The sequence below is a fragment of the Leuciscus leuciscus genome, assembly GCF_965113295.1.
Source record: "Leuciscus leuciscus genome assembly, chromosome: 19".
Taxonomy (NCBI): domain Eukaryota; kingdom Metazoa; phylum Chordata; class Actinopteri; order Cypriniformes; family Leuciscidae; genus Leuciscus; species Leuciscus leuciscus.
Genome location: NC_138743.1, coordinates 12,655,514 through 12,677,214, shown reverse-complemented (window position 1 = coordinate 12,677,214; position 21,701 = coordinate 12,655,514). Strand labels below are relative to the sequence as shown.

The 21,701-nt window shown below is 39.2% G+C and overlaps 1 protein-coding gene across 1 annotated transcript; it reads right to left on the bottom strand.

Moving 5' to 3' along the window:
- Positions 1-2,475: 2,475 nt before the first annotated feature.
- Positions 2,476-20,910, bottom strand: LOC309482694 (adhesion G protein-coupled receptor F4-like). The gene is made up of 16 exons (XM_082148201.1): positions 20,797-20,910; positions 15,831-15,977; positions 14,508-14,846; positions 13,907-14,016; positions 9,793-9,857; positions 9,556-9,695; positions 9,209-9,406; positions 7,058-7,273; positions 6,769-6,906; positions 6,488-6,663; positions 6,224-6,394; positions 3,837-5,189; positions 3,527-3,568; positions 3,355-3,417; positions 3,202-3,268; positions 2,476-2,964 (listed from the first exon to the last, which is right to left on the bottom strand). Exons 4-16 carry the CDS (start codon positions 13,997-13,999, stop codon positions 2,891-2,893), a joined length of 2,796 nt encoding a protein of 931 aa, XP_082004327.1. The 5' UTR covers positions 14,000-14,016; positions 14,508-14,846; positions 15,831-15,977; positions 20,797-20,910; the 3' UTR covers positions 2,476-2,890.
- Between the last annotated feature and the right edge of the window lie 791 nt (positions 20,911-21,701).

The following is a 21,701-nucleotide window of genomic DNA, read 5'->3' as shown; positions in this document are numbered from 1 at the left end:
TCCTGCAGAGTTTCGCTCATAGTACGGGTTTGCATGTTAAAATATTTTATGGTTTGATTTTTGAGTATGTGAGTTACTTATTCTTAATTTTTCTTCCCTCTTTCTGAGAACATCTCAGTGACATGATCATCCCAGATGATGTCCTACTGGCGTGCTTACCAGGGTCTCATGGACCTTGATCCTCCTGCTCAGCTCAATAAAAGTCTACAAATTTTTTTTTTTTTTCATCTGTTTTATGTATAGCCTACTGTTAATTTAAACTTGTATTTTGTTTTTCTTATCTTAAACGTAACTTATCTTGTAAATAGTTGTAAAAAGTAATGTAAGTGAAAATGTATAGAACAATTTATTTTGTATCAAATGTACAAATTAATTGACATGAAAAAAATAAATGTACAGAATAATTTCTTTATTACATTTACAAGTAATAACTTGCATTACAAAAATAAACAATGCAGAGAAATAATTTTGTGTTTCATATACAAATTATAACCTCGGAATTGCCAACACTAACGGTAGTTCGCATTAGAAGGAGCCTTCGACTTGGGAAAGCCTTCGTCGCGCTCAGTGGCACGTTCAAGATGCTATTTTAAGGCCATAATGTAGCGTGTACACAACGCGCATACACTTTGCTTCTCTCATCTACACACAGACGCAGCAGTTGCCATTTTTGCAAACCGTATATAATTACAAGGAAAAATATTCCACATGAGGGAAATCATTGTAGTGTCCATGAAAATATGAAAAAATAAGCATAAATCTAGCTTACACATTTACCAAAATTATTGTACGCCTGTTTAACCTAAGCTTATTTGGGTGGGTTTCTCCCATCCCCATACAATGTCACTTCTCTGTCTTTTACGGCCCTGACGAGAACGTCGGTCTCCTCGGCTGTGAACCGCTCCTGGCGTGCGCCGATATCCGGCTACAAAGTTACTTGCGTTTCGCGTTTGATATTTGCGTTTCAGATAGTTAAAATAGGGCCCATTATGCGTAAGCATGAAGCTGCAGTTTCACAATACATGCATTTCACTTAATAACAGTAAAATGCTGCAAATATTTTTTTCTTACACTTGAAAGGTGATTTACACCTTTACAAATTTTCTCTTGCGCATGCAAACTTTATTTACACTTGCAATCTTATGTACACTTTCACAAATCTTACCCTGCACATGTGATTCTTTATGGCATCATATTACCTTCATAAAGATACCTTCGCAAAAATAAACGACTCGTTTGGGCGGTTCAGAGTTGACTCTTTCTTTTGAGATAAACTAACTTTATTTATGATGCACTTTCAGCTTTACAACTTCGCAGACTGTTTACATTCACATACAGCTACATTACACACTGCACGAAAGATCATTTTCAAAAATCCATAATAGGGGCACTTTAAGATTTGAAGTACACAAAAACTACGCTTTCAATACAATTAAGCACACTTCTTTTTCACAAGGGTTTTCTTTCATTAAAATACATAAAAATATTCCTATGCTTATTGTTTTATAAAGATCTAATGTCAAAGTATACTTTTGTAAAGATCATAAACTTTCTAGCACAACTGTAAAAAAAATATATTCTATAAAAATGTTTACCTTATTATAATTGACAAAGCTTTTAGGCTAACTTGTTTTATATTTGCTCATCAAATTTGATCAAAAGTGTAAGTTTTGCTTTAGGGTAACAATGGTTGCTGAATACGTACAGTACAGGAACTGAAAGAGATTTAAAGGATTCAGAATCAAAGTCCTTATACTTGTATAATATATAATATTACGCAGGTGAGGTTGACCAAGCTCAAAAAATTGTTGAAATGAATAAGAAACTGTAACCTTATGTCACAGTATATACTGTGTTCTGTGTTTTCTGTGTTTGGTTCTGTGTTGATTGTGTTCACCTGGACTCATTAACTCTGATTACACCTGTTCCTTGCTTCCATTGTGCCAGCTGCCACTCATTTAGGTCATGTGTATATATACTCTGTCTTGTGTTGTGTCAGTTGCTGGTTCATTGTCTGAGTTTCAGTTTCTGTGTTAATGGTGTTGTAGTTTTATGTATTTACTATATTCATTTGGATTACCGTGTCGTCTCCGTGTGGACGTTCCGGTCTGTTCCTGGTTTTCACCATTGATCATCTTCCACCAACGCCACTATCAATCATCCAGCACTCTCTACTACCGTTATCCTTTGATCATCATTGTTGCTATCTGGACATTACATCATTCCTCCTTCCTGTGTTGTGTGTTTATCTGTTTATAATAAACTCTCTTTTACTTTGCACTTGCGCCTACATCCTCATCAATCGTACCGTGACACCTTAATACTGTGATGGCTTAAAATAATAATCAATTATTTGGAAACATGATCTATTTCATCATTATTGCCAAATGCAATTAAAAATAACAAGAGCGCTATAAAGCCATGATTATAAACTCCAAAATAAATGTAAAATAAAGAGGCATTTCATTTCTGGTGTAGCTAAAAATACAAATTTTATTATTATTATTTTTTAATAATCCATACAGTGTAGAACAGCATGATATATGTAATGACACCAACTGGACAAGAAAACTGATGATTTAAAATGGCAAAGAAAAAATACACTAAATACGCCAGAAAACACAAATAAATCTATATTATTGATATCATTTTTCTGTTATAAATGAAAGTGCATCCAATCATGCAAATCACAGCCTTATAATAAAATGTATCCTTAATTAAACATTAGATCTGTAGATTATTGGCCATTTTTATTAATACTTCAGAACAGAGAAAAACTTCTTCCCAGAAATCAGTAACAGATAGTGCAGTTTACATATACTTGCAGTGTTAAAAATGTGTTCGGAAAAGGCTGAACAAAAAGCAAACTAATCCCTAATGAAGTAGCTGATTATGCATTCATAAAGGTTTCTGAGCCACTGGACATGTTTGAAGATGTTGCTGCTTCAGATACGTTGTACACATCTGCAAATAGTTATTTTTATTTTTTATGTTACTTAAAATATTCTTGTCATGTCATATGATATATATATATATATATATATATATAGGCCTGGTTTCACAACATAGCTTAGACTAAACCAGGCCTTAGTTCAATTAAGACATTTAAGAAGCTTTTATAAATGTGCCTTAGAATAAAACATTACTGTTTTTTTTGGACAAAACATTACCTCCCCCCCCTCCCCAAGTAGCAATACTTACTTCTTCTCCCACGCATCCTTTGAAAGAAACCCAGCCCGCTTGAAGATGATGGTCCTGCACTAGTACTCTGTAATACAGAGATTTAAGATATCAACTGAGTACATCTATCATTAGGAAGAACTCATGGATCAGATGCATTTAGTTGGTATTTACCCTGGTACGGTTAGAGCTGGTAAGGTTCCTTAGTGACAGCCTTCCTGCCAGTGCCTCACGGATCTGCAACCATATGTGACAAAATGAGTTAAAGCACTGCAGAAGAACTGAATGCCTCTAAGATCAGTATAACAAATTGTCAACTTGCAAAGTGACACAAATCAATTCATACCTTGCTGTCTAAAAGCGTTCCGAACACCAAAATAAAGAATCCCTGCAGAAGTGTTACAAACATACGAGGAAAATGGTATGAGTAAATAATACTTATTATAATTCTGTTAATTTCATATTCATGACATTGAAAATAACTTATTTTGCATTATTTTATGGTGTTGTGAGGCTTTATATTGAATTGTTAGAATAGATTATAATAATTATTAAATTATTTGCATTACAATTATTATTTTAATGTTTGCATTTAAATCAAGCACACAAAATATAACTTTAATATAAAGACAAAATACAAAGACAGAAAGTGATACCTGCAGTGAATTGAGGAGTGCAAACACCACATGAATGCCTAATGCACGGGACACCATGGTTCCAATTCCAAATCCCCATGTTAGACCAAAGATAGGAGTCAATATGGCCACACATCGGGCAATGACCACCAGGGCATGTTTCTCATCCGGTTGAGTTGTGGCACCAACTCCTCTCCTCAACATCTTATACAGAACCACAATCAAAACCAAAAGGTTTATGGCTACAATAGTGAGAGCTGGAATCACAAATGCCAGAAGGGCCTTAGATTCTTCCCAGTTCAGCCAGCATGCATTTTGTTTCATGATATAATTCTGAGGTCCAGCTGTCGACGCAACCGTAATGACCGCTATGAGCAAAGGCGCACCATAACCGACTATGAAGGCAATGGACATCATTTTGGCCCTTGACATTTGGGACAAGACCATGACTGTACGGTAAAAGAGCAGCAGTGCTGAAATTAACATCCAGAAGAAAAGAGCCAGGTAAAAAAAGTGCATGAAGAAAACCGCTGGACTGCAGCGAGCCACTGATGTTGGTTGCTCTTGTTCTGCGATTGCGGCTCCAATGATAAAACAGATGTTTGCGATCAGCAGGGACACGGCAATGTTGACTATGGAGACATGTCGTATGTAGGATGTGTCATTTCTTGTCATTGACTTCCACACGATAATCTCAATAATGAGGCACAAAATCAAGCTGGCCATTGAAATAGCAACACCAATGTAAGTTATGTAAGCCAAAGCCAAGACAGCATTAACATCAATGGCGAATGGGGACATCAGGATGGAAAAAGAGGTTGTGTGGTCGCATTCACATGTAATCTTGCCTGTTTCGTTCCCTGAGGGTTTTACTTTACATCCAGTGGAATCCCATGCGTCAAGACTGAAGTTCCAAAAGACACACTGAGAATTTCCCAAAGACTGATTAGTTATGTCAAATGCAAAAGAAATGTTGTTAACCGTTTGGTTCACCTTAACAACAACCACATCTCCATTGATGCGCACATTAGTGTCATTTTTATTACTAGCATTACGAGTAGGTAGGACATTATCAAGAGATGTGAAGATTATGATGGTTATGGGGGTGTATACAGGAATCTGTGGTATCAGAATCTCAGTAGTTGAGTTTTCCAGCCTTGATTTTCTACTATATGATGAGCTGTTTGTTACAATTTTATTTAATTCAATAGATCTTTCAATTATTGTAAAATTGCTATCTGTGAGACGGTCACTTATATTCTCAATAGCGCTCAGAAGTGCAACGCTGGCGTTTGATGTGTTGTTGTTATTCAGATTTGTCCATGATGAACTGCTTTCATCTAAAACAAGGACATTCACTGTCTTAAGGAAATCCTGGAAATTAAATTGAAAATAATGTTTAGTGGAAATAATTTTTCATCAGATGGGATATCGAAGATAATGTACAAATATTATATTGTGATAAAAAAAGTTGGTAACACTTTCTATAAAGAACATGCTTATAATGAATTATAGCTCCATGTATACTTGTTTATAAGTAAGTATTACTATTTTATACATTTATTTATAAAGACTCATTTGGACCTATACTGCATTATAAGAACAGTTATAGTTACATTTATATTATTTTTATAATTATAAGTCATGCATTACTTTTTCAATGTGCATGCTCATAATCAATTATACACTGATTTATAAGTTATTTATTTATTAATTAGTCAGTCGTTTGGTTCCATGAATGTATTTATAAAGATGCAACCTGCATTGCTATCATGTTCTATATTAGTTACAAATTCTGTCAAATAAGTGATGAATATTTTGTTATTAATAGCCGTGTTGTGTTCTTATAAATACTTATTGTGAGTGATAATACAGTTACTAACCTCTATAAATGCATCATTGATGGCTTTAAGTAAAATGAAAACATAGGATGCAAATGTTAAGAAATCATGAAAATGTGCTCATCATACATTTTAAGTTGTTTATTTGAGGAGATATAGATTTTAACAAATCAAAATGACCATTCATGATCTCTAATGCAAACATTAGGCATTAAATACATAATTGATAACTAATTGATACAGCAAACAAGGGTCTCTGAACTCTTTTATATTTGATCTTTTATAAATCTATACATTTCTAAATTCACATTGAAAAAGCAAATGCAAGACTTAAGTAATTATAAAAATAATATAAATGTAACTATTACTGTTCTTATAATGCAGTATAGGTCTTAAAGAGTCTTTATATATTTATAGAAGAGTAATACTTAAGTATAAATGGGGCTATAAGTCATTATAAGCACGGTCTTCATAGAAAGTGTTACCAAAAAGTATTTTTAAAAGTTAAAGTTACAGTGACTAGCCACAGTTTGACGGATGTCTTTCATGCATACATCGTGTACATACCTTCATCACAGGCAAATCGATTAAAATGGATTGTGAGATGTCAGCAATTTTTACAAGTATGTCAACAATTTTTTGGACAGTCGTGGGAGACTTTGTTATCTCTTCTTTATTTCCGTCTGTAGCAACACTAAGGTCATTAATAACCGCGGGTATGTCCTGTGGAACCAAACTCTAAATAAAGAAAAGAAGAAATGTAAATATCAGAAATATTTTAAATGGACAGTTGATTTATTTTTTCACTAATACATAGATGTTGAAGATTACCTCAACTTGCTTTTCAATGTCTATGATAACTTGAAGTATACAGTTCCTGCCAATCTCCTCCCATCCAGCTGATTTACATTCATAAGTAATAGTGCCGTCTTTGCCTTTTTCACAGGGTCCTGTCAATGTGTCACCTTTTTTTCCATCTCCAAGTGTTTTATTGTTACAGGCAAATACTGGAGAAAATATTTGAGTTTCAGAAAAACTATTATTTCTTTTTGACAGCTGAACAGATAAATGAACATTCTGCTGCATCAAATTATGAAAAACTAAAGGTTTACCATCATCGACTTTCAGAATTTTTACTTTGCTCTGGCCATAAGACAAGTCTTGAAGTTCCGTGATCTTGAGTCGGCATGTCAATTCTTCAGTACCACAATCTGTGCTCTTGATTTGATGTTTTAGTGTGATGCATCCATCTAATTCCATAAAAGGTAAATAGAATCATTGGAAAAAAAGAAAAAAAAAATACTAAAACATACATTCACCATGGTGAATTCAATAAAACTTGTCACTGCAACTGAAATTAGTAACTTTTGCAAGAATATTTTGTCTGTCTGTAAGTACAACCTTGAGATGTCACTTGATCACCAGGAATACTCGGGGTCCACTCAGCGTCATAATTTAAATCAGTAGATTTTGAGCAGCATGTCAGTTCCACAGTCTGATCCTTACACTGAAACTGTCTTTCGTTTTTACCCACTTTGATATTGGGAGGTGGTTCAATAACTATATCTTGCCACAGAATGTAATTTATTTCCCTTTTAATGATACATGTGTATCTACCTGCAAGTAAAAATAAATAAATAAATAATGCATTATTGCAGAAACATATTCCTTGTTGCTATAGTAGACACACAGAAAAATAATAATAATGAAAATAATTTGTTCTAAAATTAGCTAAAAATATCAAACATGTTCGATATCCTCTGACTGGATGATCAAAAGTCTGAAGCTAAAAGCTCTGGTTTTTGACAATAGACTCCTCCAGACCACAAATCAGTCTGGATATGTATATATTTATACATATTTCCCTCTGCTTTAGAAACCTAATCTTGAACCATCTATCCTTAGCAATTTCAGACCAATCTACAAATTACCTTTTATTTCAAAGCTCTTAGAAAGAGTTGTGTACTGTCAGTTGAATTCCTATATCAGTATGTCCAATATTTTAAACACTTTTCAGTCGGGTTTTAGATCAATGCACAGTACGGAATACACAGTTTTATCTACCAGCTAAAACTGACATTAGTTATGTTTTGGATGCGCTTCCACCCTCTTCATCTGCAATCAGTTGCGAAATTAAAACAGTTTCAACCCCCGAAAGATTTGGAGACTGTAAGCCACGCTCTCATAACATCACGCCTGGACTACAGTAATTTCCTATATCGGGCCTGTCTCAAACTGCAATCTCACCTGCAAAATGTCCAAAATGTTGCAGCGAGACTTCTTACCGGAACAAAAAAGAGGGATCACATTTCTCCCATTTTAGCGACTTTACATTGGCTTCCTGTAAAGTTTAGACTTGTTTTTTAAAATTGCTTTTTTTGTGTACAAGGCTATATCTGGTGTCGCACCAAAATACATAAGTGACCTTCTGATTTTTACTCTCCCCAAAGAGCACGTACAGTAGGTCTAGTAATCTGCTTCTCTTAAAGGTGCTCTAAGCGATGTCACGCGTTTTTTAGGCCAAATTTTTTTTGTCACATACAGCAAACATCTCCTCACTATCCGCTAACTGACTGTCCCCTGAACACACTGAAAAAAAAAAAACGTGTCTCTGTAGACACCCGAGGCTCCACAAACGGCAACAAAAACAGACTGGGCTCACCCGCACCACAAAACATAACAAACAGTGTTCCAGCCAATAACCGACAAGAAGGATTTGGGGGTGGGGTTTGGGGGGTTAGTGTGCGGATGAGGAGGAGGGAGGGTCTAGCTAGCCTCTGTTTTGTTTGACAATACTTCGAACGTCAATAAGAAATGACGTCACCCAACATCCCTTAGAGCACCTTTAACTGTCCCACTTTGTCGCTGTAAAACTAAGGATGGCCAGACCTTCTCTGCTGCAGAACCTAAACTTTGGAACAGTTTGCCCATAAATGTGAGGTTTAGCACTTTGAGTCTATTTTCTAGTTTGTTTTGGATGAACTAGAGTGGTGGACACAGAAATTGTGACGATTTGACGACTTTTTGACTCGTTTAGAATCGCCTTTGACCGCTTCAGAGTGGCTGGCTACGGGCATGCACGAACATGTCCTTAAAACAACCCTTAACGTTCGTTTTCAAAACTGTGCAACTCACGAGTGGTTAGTGGTGTTTCGTTGATGTTCCAAAACAAGTAGCGTAGCGAAATACAGTTTCTGTCGTGTTTTATTTGGCATTTTGTAAAATCCCATTGATTTCTGTTGGAGGACTCATTGCTCGTCGATATTACTGTGCTTCAGACTCAAATATCGAGTGGAAGTTTATACGCGGTTGTGAGGTATCTGAAAAAACAGTTCCACTATAGCAAATAACACGGATTGAAATCATACATTGCGCCGATATATTTGTTTTTAATCAGTATAGTGGAAGCAGACCTAATATATAAAGGTAGACTGTTCCACAGCTTTAGGCCAGATTACACATACACACAATTGCCACATAGCTTTAATCTTGACCTACAAACAGTCAACATGTAAGATATTATTTGATAGGAAAAAGATACATGTGACTCACCTTTGTCTTTCTCTGCAACGTTTTGTACAGTGAGAATGGTACCATTTTTTGAAATGGAGTATTTTTCGTTCTCTTTTATAACGTCATTATTCACTTTCCAACTCATTGCACCATTAACAGAAACTGGGGGTTTACATTCCAGCATCATATTTTGCTCAGGATACCATTTTTTGTTAGGGGAAAAAAATTCAGTTTGTTCTGAAAGTAAAATCCATAAACTTTTTAATTTTTTTTCATCTTTCTCATTTTTATTAAAGGTTAGTAGCAATAATCATGCTTATAAAAATATAAAAATGGTAGAACTAAAAAAATTTGTTTTTTTTTAGATTAGAAACTGACTACCTTACCACTTTCAGCAAAAGCATCTGTAGCTACACGATATCCAATGGATATGAGTTTATCGGAAACCTTATTGTTTGCTTGTACAAAATCTGCTGGGTTGTTGATTGTTGAAGATACTTCATAGTCTGCTATAATGCTACCAGGCCTTTGGAGCAACACACAAACCACAACAATGAGTATTAACACAAGCAATAAAAACCAAAATGGATCTTTTGAGTCAAAGTTTCGATTGTAGACCTTACCTGAAGCCAGTGACAGTAACTTGACCTTTGAAGTTAGGCACAGAGTTTTTGTAATTTTCTTCAATCTGTACAAAGTAAGAGTAACCACTGTACATTAGGAAGTTCACCTACTGTAGCTCTGATAAAATTTAAATGAAAGTATGCAGTCTAAGATGAACTCTTACTCTGTGGCAAGAACCAGAGATATATAGACTAAACCTGACCATACAGAAAATGACCATTCTTTGGGCTGCTCTCCTGTCATTAGACAGATATCTTTATGTCATCTGTATAGTTATTTATGTATCTAATGTGTTACGTCATGTGACACGTTTTTTTTTTAGTTGTTATTTTTACGTTCTGTTTTTTTGTACATTTTGTTTTTCTTTTTGCATTCTGGTGTTTGCTTGTTTTTGTCTGTGCAGATTGCTGACAACTCTTGCTGATTACCAGGCGCTTCGAGTTATCCGATTGGCTCATAGTGGAGGAGCATCAATATATAGCAGTAGATAGACTATGAAGGTAATAGAGTAGCAAAACTCGAGAGCACGTAGATGTGAATTTGAGAACTTGTACAATAAATATTCGTACTTGTACGTGAACATTTACACTCACAGCTCCAATGTGAAAACCTGTAAAATAAAAGTCTGAAGTTGAATGTTGAAATTTGCACTCGCAGACAAGTCACAAACCTGTATTCTGAATTTGAAGCTCCAGACAAGTAGTCACAAATGTGTAAAATGCAATTCACAGAAATACAATGAAACTTGTAAAATATATTTTTTGTATCAAATTTACCTTGACTTTCGCTACTCTTTTCGCGATATACAGGGTTCTTGCAGGTTTCAGCAAGTCAAATTTAAGACCTTTTTAAGACATTTTAAGACCATAAAGTTTGACATTTAAGACCTACACGACGCATTGCCAAAAAAAAAATTCAAATCAAAGAATTCATTTTATTTCAATGAATTAAGTCATTGAAAAAACATTAATTTAATTTACAGATAAAACAATCACATTAGTAACCTTCTACACCCAACAACGTGTGTCAGAATCAGAATCAGATATATAATTTTTTTATAGAAAATTGTACTATGCATATTATACTGTAAAAAACACATAGGCTAATTAGTTGATTTTAGTTGATCATAACTAGAGATGAAATGGCATGAACATTTCATTTCAATGATTATAGTGACAAAAATTACCACGGTTATCACAGAATCCTGTTCAAAAAGTACTAATACAACACAATGTCGAAAACCAGCAAATAACAAATAAAATTAGCATCAATATGCACTTTTTTTTTACATAAACATTAAAATAATACCATTAAAAATGATAGCCAGATTTTAAAAGTGTCTTGCAACATGTTATATACTAACATGTACAAGTTCAAATAAAGTTTAGACAAAAAAGTTTTTTTATAAAAAGATAAACCTCACATATTTCAGACTTTAAATCATTTTTTATAAAAAGATAAATTACTGACATTTACAATGCACTTTAGCTTATCTTTTATTATTAATAGTAAAATTTGGTCGGATTTTCCCGTGGCGTCTGTCGTTGCTATGCAACCATGCACTGCGCTCTCCACAATGACAAAGAAGTTTTAGTGGCTAATGGATTTCCACCGGCGAGAAACGCTTGCTGTAGCTCTGCTTCAAGATTTATTTACGGAGAAGAGAAAAACACCCTTAGTGTTTGGGTGCACCCGCATCCTTCCAGTTGAGTGAGCTTTCAATGTTGTCACGGAAAGGGGCGAAGCTGATTGGTTGGTTCTTGTCACATGACCTGCGGTGCGTTTGCGGCATTCTGAAGAGTTGAGATTTTTTTTTATCTCGCTGCGCCTGGAAAAAAACGAGTGCGTCGCTTCAATTATGAGCGCGCGCACCTACATTTGAACGAACTTGAGCACGCAAAAGATGCGATATGTGAACGGCCTGTTGGCGAGACCTTTTTTAGACCTGACTAACTGAAATTTAAGACCACGGATGAAAATCTGCCCGTTTTTAAGACATTTTAAGGCCTTAAATTTAAAGTTCAGAATTTTAGACTTTTTAAGACTTTTTAAGACCCCGCGGGAACCCTGGATATATTAGGTGCAAAACTTGTGCACTTGCAACTCAGTGGTGGTGCCATAGACAGTCAAAAAAATGGATACAGCGACCCCATTGGATTCAACGGAGAAAAGTGAAGTCAATTAGAAGCTCTCACTTCCTGATGGCTAACCGTACTGCCCAGACTCAACCTGAGCTTGACGACGTAGATGTGACGTGAGCAACCTGTCTTCTAGTAGCTGTGCCAAGAGAAATCTGAATCATTCCCTTCCGAAACTTGCAGAGACGGAGATCGTGAGTAAGAGGGGTCCATGAGCTAGGAGCAACTTTTGCTAAGTATTCTGATTAATTATTTTGTCATTTTGCCTCCACGTCCCCCCGATTGCCCGCGAGCTTCTCCTCCTGTCCATACGGTCATTTATCTACTGTGCGACAGAGAGTCGCGTGGTTATGACACAATTGTTAGCCTACTTTTACAAAAACTGCTTTTACGGGGCCATAACGTAAGAGACAAGGTAATGGAGCCTTTTATACATTTTCGTGTTTCTTTAGAAATAAATAATGGACAAATGGAGTCTTTAGACGCCTCAGATGTAAAGTTATTCGCTGTCAAAGTGACGCCAAAATGAATGGGAGTCAATGGAATGCTAACAGCAGGTGATGGTCTGCTAATCAATGGCGGTGCCCAGGGAAGCTTACATTTTTTGTGAAACATTGCCCCCCTGGGTGGTGCGAGGGAAAGGGCCGCAGGGGTGTTCAAAGGAGCCGTTTTATTGGTTGGCGCCTAGCCAATGAAATGGGACTTCTATTGTACGCGATGATGTCACGAAACCCGCGTGCACTGAAACGCTAACATGGCTTAATGCATTAGACTGATATTAAAAGAAATAAATGATATTATCAAACTCAGTAAACACCATACTAATAATGCATACTACAGAAAAGCAATTGAGCACAGAATATGAACGCAACGCGTTTAATTGTACGTTAAGCATTTTCCTCCCATAGAAAACCAAGAAAACGCTTAATGAGGCTTAATGGACCAACAGTTATAAAAAAAAACAAAAAAACAAAAAACACACAATTTGTTACATTATTAATAAAACACAGGCAGCAGGTTTATTTGCACTGAACACACATTTGCTTTCTTTCGTCATATTCTGTGCTCATCTGCTTTTCTGTAGTATGCATTATTAGTATGGTGTTTACTGAGTTTGATAATAGAATAGGCTTACAATAGAAGTCCCATTTCATTAGCTAGGCGCAAACCAATAAAACAGCTCTTTTGAACACCCCCGCTCCCGCCCCCCTTTCTCTCTCGCCGCCACTGAGTTTCAAGTGCACCAGTTCGTTTTGCACCTAATATCTTGTGAAAAGAGTAGCAAAAGTCAAGGCGCGAAATTTGAAATTGCAGTGACAGATTTGAGATGTTGCAAGTGCCTAATTGAGGTTGTACTGCGAATGTGAATGTAAGATTAAATGCAAATAAATGTCATTTTACACATTTGTGACTACTTGTCTGCAGCTTCAAATTCAGAATTTGTAACTATTGCCTGCGAGTGCAAATTTCAACATTCAACTTCAGATTTCACATTGGAGCTGTGTGTGTAAATGTTAACGTACAAGTACGAATATTTATTGTACAAGTTCCCAAATTCACATCTATGTGCTCTCGAGTTTTGTTACTCTTTTACCTTCATAATAGACAAGGGAGAAAGGTTAGTGGATTGTTTTTCTTTTGGGTATTTACTTTTATTAGGCAAGTTAGCTTTCTTCTCCAATTAGTTAGCAGATTATTTTGTTTGTTATTTTTGGGCTCCCAATTCCTGAGGTAATTTGTATTACATTTTAATTACACTTTATTATTTATTTCTCGCTTTATGGTTATCATGTTTGAGAAACAAAAAAGTTGTGACTCTTGGTCTGGAGATGGATACATCAACGTCTCCCCTAACTGTTATTGTTTGTTTCAGTATCTTGTTCTTCACAGTATCTTTAGAATGTTTTTATATACATAATTAAACTTTAAGCATAAACAATCAAAAAATTTTCTACACAAAATATGAAACACTCACCACTGACTTAATGTCACGAGCATAGCGCTTGTATTTCTCATCATTGGTGTTGTTGAAACTGGTATCATAAGGTTCATCTAATTTCATTGACATTTTAACTGTAAACAAGACTAAACAAGACAAAAAAGTGCATTTATTTATCTTTTTCTGTTCACCCACCGCCTTTATGACCATCAGCAGGATAAAGTAATGGTGATGGACTCAAAAACACATGAGCAAAGAACCAAGCATCTCTGTATACCTGTGGCCTGGTATGGATAAAATCAATTGATTATTAGCATCTCTGTTCATGTGTTTTTGTATTCACTGTCATTATTTTGCCCTGTTGATGTTCAAAAATATGGCGGATGAACGAAAAAAGTCACATGAATGAAACAGATTAATACAATTGTTGTATAAATAGCTTTATGGAACAATTAACAAAAATACAGTAGTAATATTAATAATAGAATTTCAAATATTCGTTTTTTTCATTTCGTCTCATTTTGCTGTACATACCTTCTGGTGCTGTCATCAGTTTAGAATAATTCAGCAAAAAAAACCAAAAAAACAACAACATAAAAATTACATTCATTTTGTCATTCTTCTTTTCAGAACATACCTGGTGTTGTAATAGGTATAACTGTTGTAGCAGGTGCTATAATTATAGGCGTTGCTGTAGTAGTTGTAGTAGGGATCGTAGTTATAGAAGCTGTAGTTGTAGTGGGTGCTGTAGTTGTAGTAGTTGTGGTAGGGATCGTAGTTATAGAAGTTGTAGTTGTAGTGGGTGCTGTAGTTGTAGTAGTTGTGGTAGGGATCGTAGTTATAGAAGTTGTAGTTGTAGTGGGTGCTGTAGTTGTAGTAGTTGTGGTAGGGATCGTAGTTATAGAAGTTGTAGTTGTAGTGGGTGCTGTAGTTGTAGTAGGGCTTGTAGTTATAGAAGTTGTAACTGTAATGCGTGCTGTAGTTGTAATAGGGTTTGTAGTTAAATTAATAATGCATTAATCATTTCTCTTTATTTTACACAAAATAAAATAGAAAAGACATAATTGTACAATGAAATTTATTTCTTGAAAGTATGACACTAATAATCAAATTTGAAAAATTATAGAGCTAAAGGTGCACTAAGGAATTAAATGTTTATCTTTGGCTGCCTAGATTTTGTCTTCCTAAACAACAAATACTTGATTAGAGTGCAAGACCAGGCATGTGAAACATAATAACAACAACAATAATAATAATTATTATCATTATTATTTTATTTAATTTTTAGACTACAATACTAACATTTATGGTTATCTTAATTTCTTTGCTTTCGAATGTTAAACCATTGAGATTTTATTTTGGCGGAAAACCTCAGGGAGACCTTAACCTTGTTTTGGTTGACAACAGATTTATAAAAGACTCTCGTTATGAATTTGGGAAGCACGTTGTGTTCCCAAATGTAAATTATAAGTGACTCAAACTCACAGCACTTGCAGAGTAGCATTTACTGTTAATCAAAACTCAAAATGAACACAATGCTGTTACAGTGCTCTGAAACATGCATTGCATCAGATTTATAAAATTTCATCACAACCATTGCGATTTGATGAACGCACTGAGCCATATCACATTCTTAAAATCATGTATTGTCAAAATTCTTTAAAAAAAGTTACTAACCAACTGGCAAGTTACAGTTTCAAGTAAATTTTACGTGCATTTGGCGATTTAAACCTTGGGTAAAATGCTAAGGGTGTCCAGCAGATGCCGCCGTGAGCTCATTCAGCGCTGTCAGACTCAGAAGCTGTTTAAGGCCATTTCGCAATTTCAATCATCTTACAGGGATCAGCCCTCCCTCCCTCGCAACCAACCAACCACCGGATTTATGCAATTCACAAGGGTGAATTGCATGATTAAAATATTAACCATGGCTAGAGTAAAAAAATATGAATATAAAGCGTACCTGTACATGTGTTATTGATGCTGATGGTGAGATTTGAGTTTGTTACAGTGAATCCATCCAAACATGAGCAATTGTAACTTCCTATTTCATTTGTGCAGTTGGAATCTGGACCACATACAGACGGACTGAACTTACATTCATCTATATCTAGAGTGGAAAAAACAAAACAAATTTAATATACAGTCCATAGGAGGGGAATGGCGTAGCAAGCCGACACTAAACTCAGGCTGAGTGAGGCTGACTTCAATGAAGGAGCCTACTAAGCCATGAGTTCAGTACACATTAGTGTAATGTCGCCCAACCCCTAACACAACATCTGTTCAGTGAGGCACTCATGTCGATGCTTAGGAAAGAGCACACGCTCTTGTATCATGGAGGGACTCTTAACCCAAGTGGACACGGTGCACCTTGGACTTCCACCAAGATGATGGCCACACATTCCCACGTGGGCCAACCATCGCACAGGGAACCGCCCTCCTTTCTGCTGATCCCCAAACAGACAAGTAGTTAGTCCGGTACCAAGACTTTGCATTCTGTTCTACCACCGCAGAGCGAGAGAAGCAGAGAAAAGTCAGGGCTGGGTCTGCCTCCTCAGAGGCAGCGCTCGCAGGCTCACTATCTAGGCGCACTATCTATTCCCATCACAGGAGAGATAGGAACCTTGGCATATATCCAGGCCAGGGTCCTCTGCAGGAGTAGCCCTGGCCCGAATCCAGGCACACTTCGTCAACTGAAATGATGCAAGTTCCCACCTTCTGAGGAGTAAAACACAATAGGAGAAGTTCGGAGAATAGTTACTTAAAACAGGTTTTTAACTCGCTACCTGACTACTCAGGGGACCGCTCCGAGTGCATGGCACTGGAGAAGTCTCTGAGAAGGTAAGAGCTATGCAAGAAGGATGACCCCTTGCATTGCTCAGAAACCAGACGATCAAATTGTACCCCCCTCAGAAGCCACACCGTGACGTGCCCATGAGAACAACATCACCCAGAAAGGTGGAGCGGAAGCCGCACTCCACAATTCTAGTGCAGGAGGGAAGTGACAAAATGACCGAACATCTCAGGGGTTCTTATTTCTAAGAACGCCGACAAACTGGTTCTACTTCAGATCACAAGCAGGCCTCCAGTATGGAGGGGGCTCACGCAGAAGTATTAGTATCCATAGCTCTTTCAGAGGTAGATACTGAGCCACCACAACCAAGCTGCCGTTTAGGGCTCAGTGCGGGTGCCATCGATGCCCATTTCTGAGTGACTCAGAGGAAGTCAGAAGGCTTTCGAGGAATAAGTCTAGTTGGGCCGGAACGGGGCAACTGAAGACAGTTCCATTCTGACATAGCACGCTGATGTGCAAGAAAGCTCACCGGGAAACGCCCTTAGCGTGAACCCTGGCGTCAGTCCGTTCCGATACAACCACTATTCCCAGTGAGTAGCGAAAAGATAGGGGAATACCCAAAGCAGCACAGATGACCCAGTACAGCCCCGAGCCCCTGCGTCTCACACTTGTCCCGGGAGTCTCTGAAATTAATCAGTGGGACCCTTTCTCACCCCAACACTGACCGGACATGTCCCCTGAGGAACATGTAAACCAACTTCACCTCCAGACTAAGAAAGGTTCCTTTCTGTTTAGGAAAGGAACACCTCTCAGTTGACCTGCGAACCCCTCTGGCTATGCAGCACTAGTAGGGTAGGGACCCGTACAGAGACCTCCACCCCAGACGCCAGGCATGGGATGACCCATGTCTCACGGAAGAATGAAGCCCAAAGTACTGATCCAGCAGGTCCTTCGTTGCAACCACTGAAGGACCACATACCTGCTGTGTGAAAACTGAATGGGGGCTTTTTATCTTCCAAAAAAGGCCTGAACAGTAAACACAGATCCCAATGAACTCATTGTAACCCAAGTAGTACAGAAACGGATACCATAGAGACCCGTTTCCATGTCGGCTGGAGGAATGGCCTCACTGCAACCCTCACCAGTGGGACGCGATGACCACGCTCGTCACGGTACTACCTGCACACATAGTGACACAGGCAGCAGTGGACTGAACGGGTGCCAGACGAACTGAATCGCCTTAGCCGAGTCAAAAATACACGAACCAATCGAGACGATCAGGAACACTTTTCAGCGCTACAACTGACCACCCAAAAAGGCTTAGCGTACCAGACCTACTCAGAATGAGGCAACGGTTAGTCCTTAGTTAGTGCCTCCTTAGTCCAGAGTGCGTGAGAAGGCATGAGCGGGTCCTCGAACGCATTACTGCTAACTAATGAAGCATAAGTCTCTAGCATAAGGAAAAAAGCTGAAACAGCCAGGAACACCTCACGGCGCTACACCAGTGAATCAACAGAATTCCAGATACCATCAACCACAACTTCAGTAAACAGGGACTCTACTCGGAAGGGCCGTAGGTGGCCCGAGACTGAATCATGTGCACATGTAAGTGCACTTACCCGTTTCCCTCGTTTCAGAGGATCTCAAAATAGCGTGAGACGCCCAACCGACTCGCCATAATGAGGGCTGGTGATACAGACGTGGCTGTTGGTGTCAGGTTCCTGGGTTGCACACCAACAGCTCACCTCTGCTAATGCTCAGGGTTAAAGAAATTTGCTCTTTCTTTGAAAATGTAGGTACCGCTGGCCCCGCTTTTACGGGGAGCCAGCGGCGGAACAGACCTACACAAACAAAGACTCCCCCCGGTCCTCCACTGAGGGGAGGGAGTGAACCGGTACCATCTCCAAGAACAAAACCCCATCCCGGGGCGCTACGCCTGCGTCTGGATCCAAGCTGAGCCCTGGGTGAAGGCTGCCGCACGTGCTCAGCGGGAGAAGAGACAGACACAGGGGGACGCCCTCGGCGATGGGCAGGCGGAGGATCACCCCCGACGGCCGGGTTGGAGGCAGCAGCAGGCTGGGGAAGGATGTGCCGGATGGTCTGCTTCTGTACAGTGGAGAACAGTTGGGCGAAGTAATTCACCGCGTCGCCGAATAACCCAACCTGGGAAATGGGGGAGTCCAGGAACCGAACCTTGTCCGCTTCCCTCATATCCGCCAGGTTGAGCCAGAGATGGCGCTCCTGGACCACCAAGGTAGACATCACCAGACCGATTGCGCGAGCTGCAACCTTTGTACCATGGAGGGCCAAATCGGTTGCAGTGCGGAGCTCACCCATGAGCTCACGATCTGCACTACTCTCGTGCATGTCCATGAGTGCTTGGGCCTGGTGGACCTGAAGCAACGCCATGGCATGCAGCGAAGATGCGGCCTGCCCACAGGCCTTGTAAGCTCTGCCCGCTAAAGCAGACGAGAACTTACAGGCCGTAAGCCCAATTTATACTTCTGCGTCGAACTTACGCCGTAGCTACGTCATAGGCTGTGTTTAGCGCGCGTACCCTTCGGCGTACCCTGACGCGCACCTCTCCAAAAATGTAACAACGCGTCAATTCTACGCGGACGCAAGCGCTGTGATTGGTCTGCTAGAACCCCTCCCTCGGGTTTCACACGGTCCCTCTGCATGAGTAATTGCGCGTCAACACGGACAACGACGCAGAACTATAAATGAAAAGCAACGCGTTGCCTACAGCGTAGAGGCACCGGCGTAGGTCCGACGCAGAAGTATAAATCAGCCTTTAGAGGGGAGACGAGGGAGCGGTCGCTGGACACAGTTGCATTGCAACAGTCCGCGCCACTGGGGTGAATCGCCTCGTAACCCTTATCCGCACCTCCTAGTGAGGGAGGAGGAGCTACCAAGCCTTTTTCTTGCAGAGAAAGGTGCCTTCCACGACCTAGGGAGCTCCTCATGCACTTCAGGAAAGAAAGGTACCGGAGCAGCGGGCTGAGAACCAGACCGGCCCGCTCCAAAAACCAATCATCCAACCGAGACGGTTCGGGACGCGGTGGAGTATTCCACATGAGCCCGACCGCCTCGGCGGCCTTCTTGAGCATAGCCGTTATCTCAGGATCCAACATCAGCGTTTCCACCCACCCGAAGGAGGGCAACGGCCCCGAGTCTTCCTCCGTCAAATCAAGCTCCCCCTCCGATGCTGCGATGGACATCACATCGTCCGGAGTCGCCCCAAAAGAAATGTCCGGTCGGTCCATCACAGAGGGATTCCTGCTGAGCTTTCCCCGGCTGCGATGCCTGAGAAACGGGAGGGATCCACGGGGCCACGCCGGGCGGATTACCCCTCACGTTTAACGGAAGCGAGTCTCGATCTTAGCACCGAGATGATCATATCCCCGGAATGAGGACATGAATCATCCACGAGAGCCGCTTCAGCGTGCTGAAAGCCCAGGCACGTGACGCAGCTCTCGTGGCCGTCAGAGGACGACAGAGACCGACCGCACCCAGAAACGCATGGATGAAATGGCATCTTGAAAAAGACACACAAATCACAACCGTGCTCTTTTAGAAATGGGACCCGTCACCAGTGCCGGAGCACACGGGAACAACCGCGGCAACACTCGAAAGTGAAGCACTCACTACTTCCGCCCTCAACCGCGTCAACAAAACACTCTTACTAAGAAGAAAAATGCTGTGGAACAGCTGAAGAGAGCTTCCGTAGCTCGCGACCACCGCTGCAACTGCTGTAAACACCGACACCAGGAGAGTCTTCCAAACGAACACCGGCACACTCGTTGTATAGTTGCTCGATCAGAGACCATCAGAATGAACCGATCAGCTCCGAAAGCGAAAGACAACTGGTAGGTGCATCAACTTCCGTGTTTATACCTGCTGGGTAAGGCGGGGCGTTGATTACGCACCTGCCAAAGCTTGTTGGCTTGATTTTAAGAGTAATCAGAGTGATCGGGCTCACTAGGCGTTATCCCATTTAGTCGGTACGATCGACTAAGTCGAACGTTACCCGACTGAAAGGGAACAATAATAATAAAAAAGTTATTAGCCTCATAGTACTCATTTTCTTTGTCATGAATTTATTAGCACTAAGTGCTTCAGCTGTCAATAATACCTTTGCATGGGTTACTGCTATTTATAGGGAGGTTTGGGTCGGTTACATTATATCCACTCTTGCACGAGCAATTGTAACTCCCAACAGTGTTGTTGCAGATTGAGTGTGGACCACAGACCTCTGATCCCTCGAAACATTCATCCACATCTTTATTAAAAGGAAGTTATGGGAAAAAGAACAGTTTGGGTCAGTTTAATCTCATTCCTTGTCATCTTTATAATACACTGCTTAATTTACAAAATTCTATGTAAATATTCTATGTATACATTTTAAATTATTATTCAAGGTTAGACTAAACACAAATCTAAACTGTACCTCTACATGTGTTACTGATGCTGATGGTGAGATTTGAGTTTGTTACAGTGAATCCATCCAAACATGAGCAATTGTAACTTCCTATTTCATTTGTGCAGTTGGAATGTGGACCACACACAGATGGACTGAACCGACATTCATCTATATCTAGAGGGGAAAAAACAAAACAAATGTATTGTATAACACACAGAAATAAATACCTAAATCATGAAAGACATCTGTATATATACAATGTTAACAAGAACTGAGAAATAATTGTGAAAGAATTCTGGCTTCTGTATGTCTAAAACACTTGCATAACTCATGCTTGATGAAAATAATAAAATGCACTGAGATGAAAATAGTTATTGGGGAAATGTGTTTTTGTAAATCTTCACACAACACACCTCCACAATAAAACATTCATAGTTTTAAGCAACATCTCAGATTTTGTTTTAGAATACACAGACATTGGCAATGTTACTGTTAACGCTTCATTTGTAAAAAAGAGAAACAAAACAATAATAATAAAAAAGTTATTAGCCTCATAGTACTCATTTTCTTTGTCATGAATTTATTAGCTCTAAGTGCTTCAGCTGTCAATCATACCT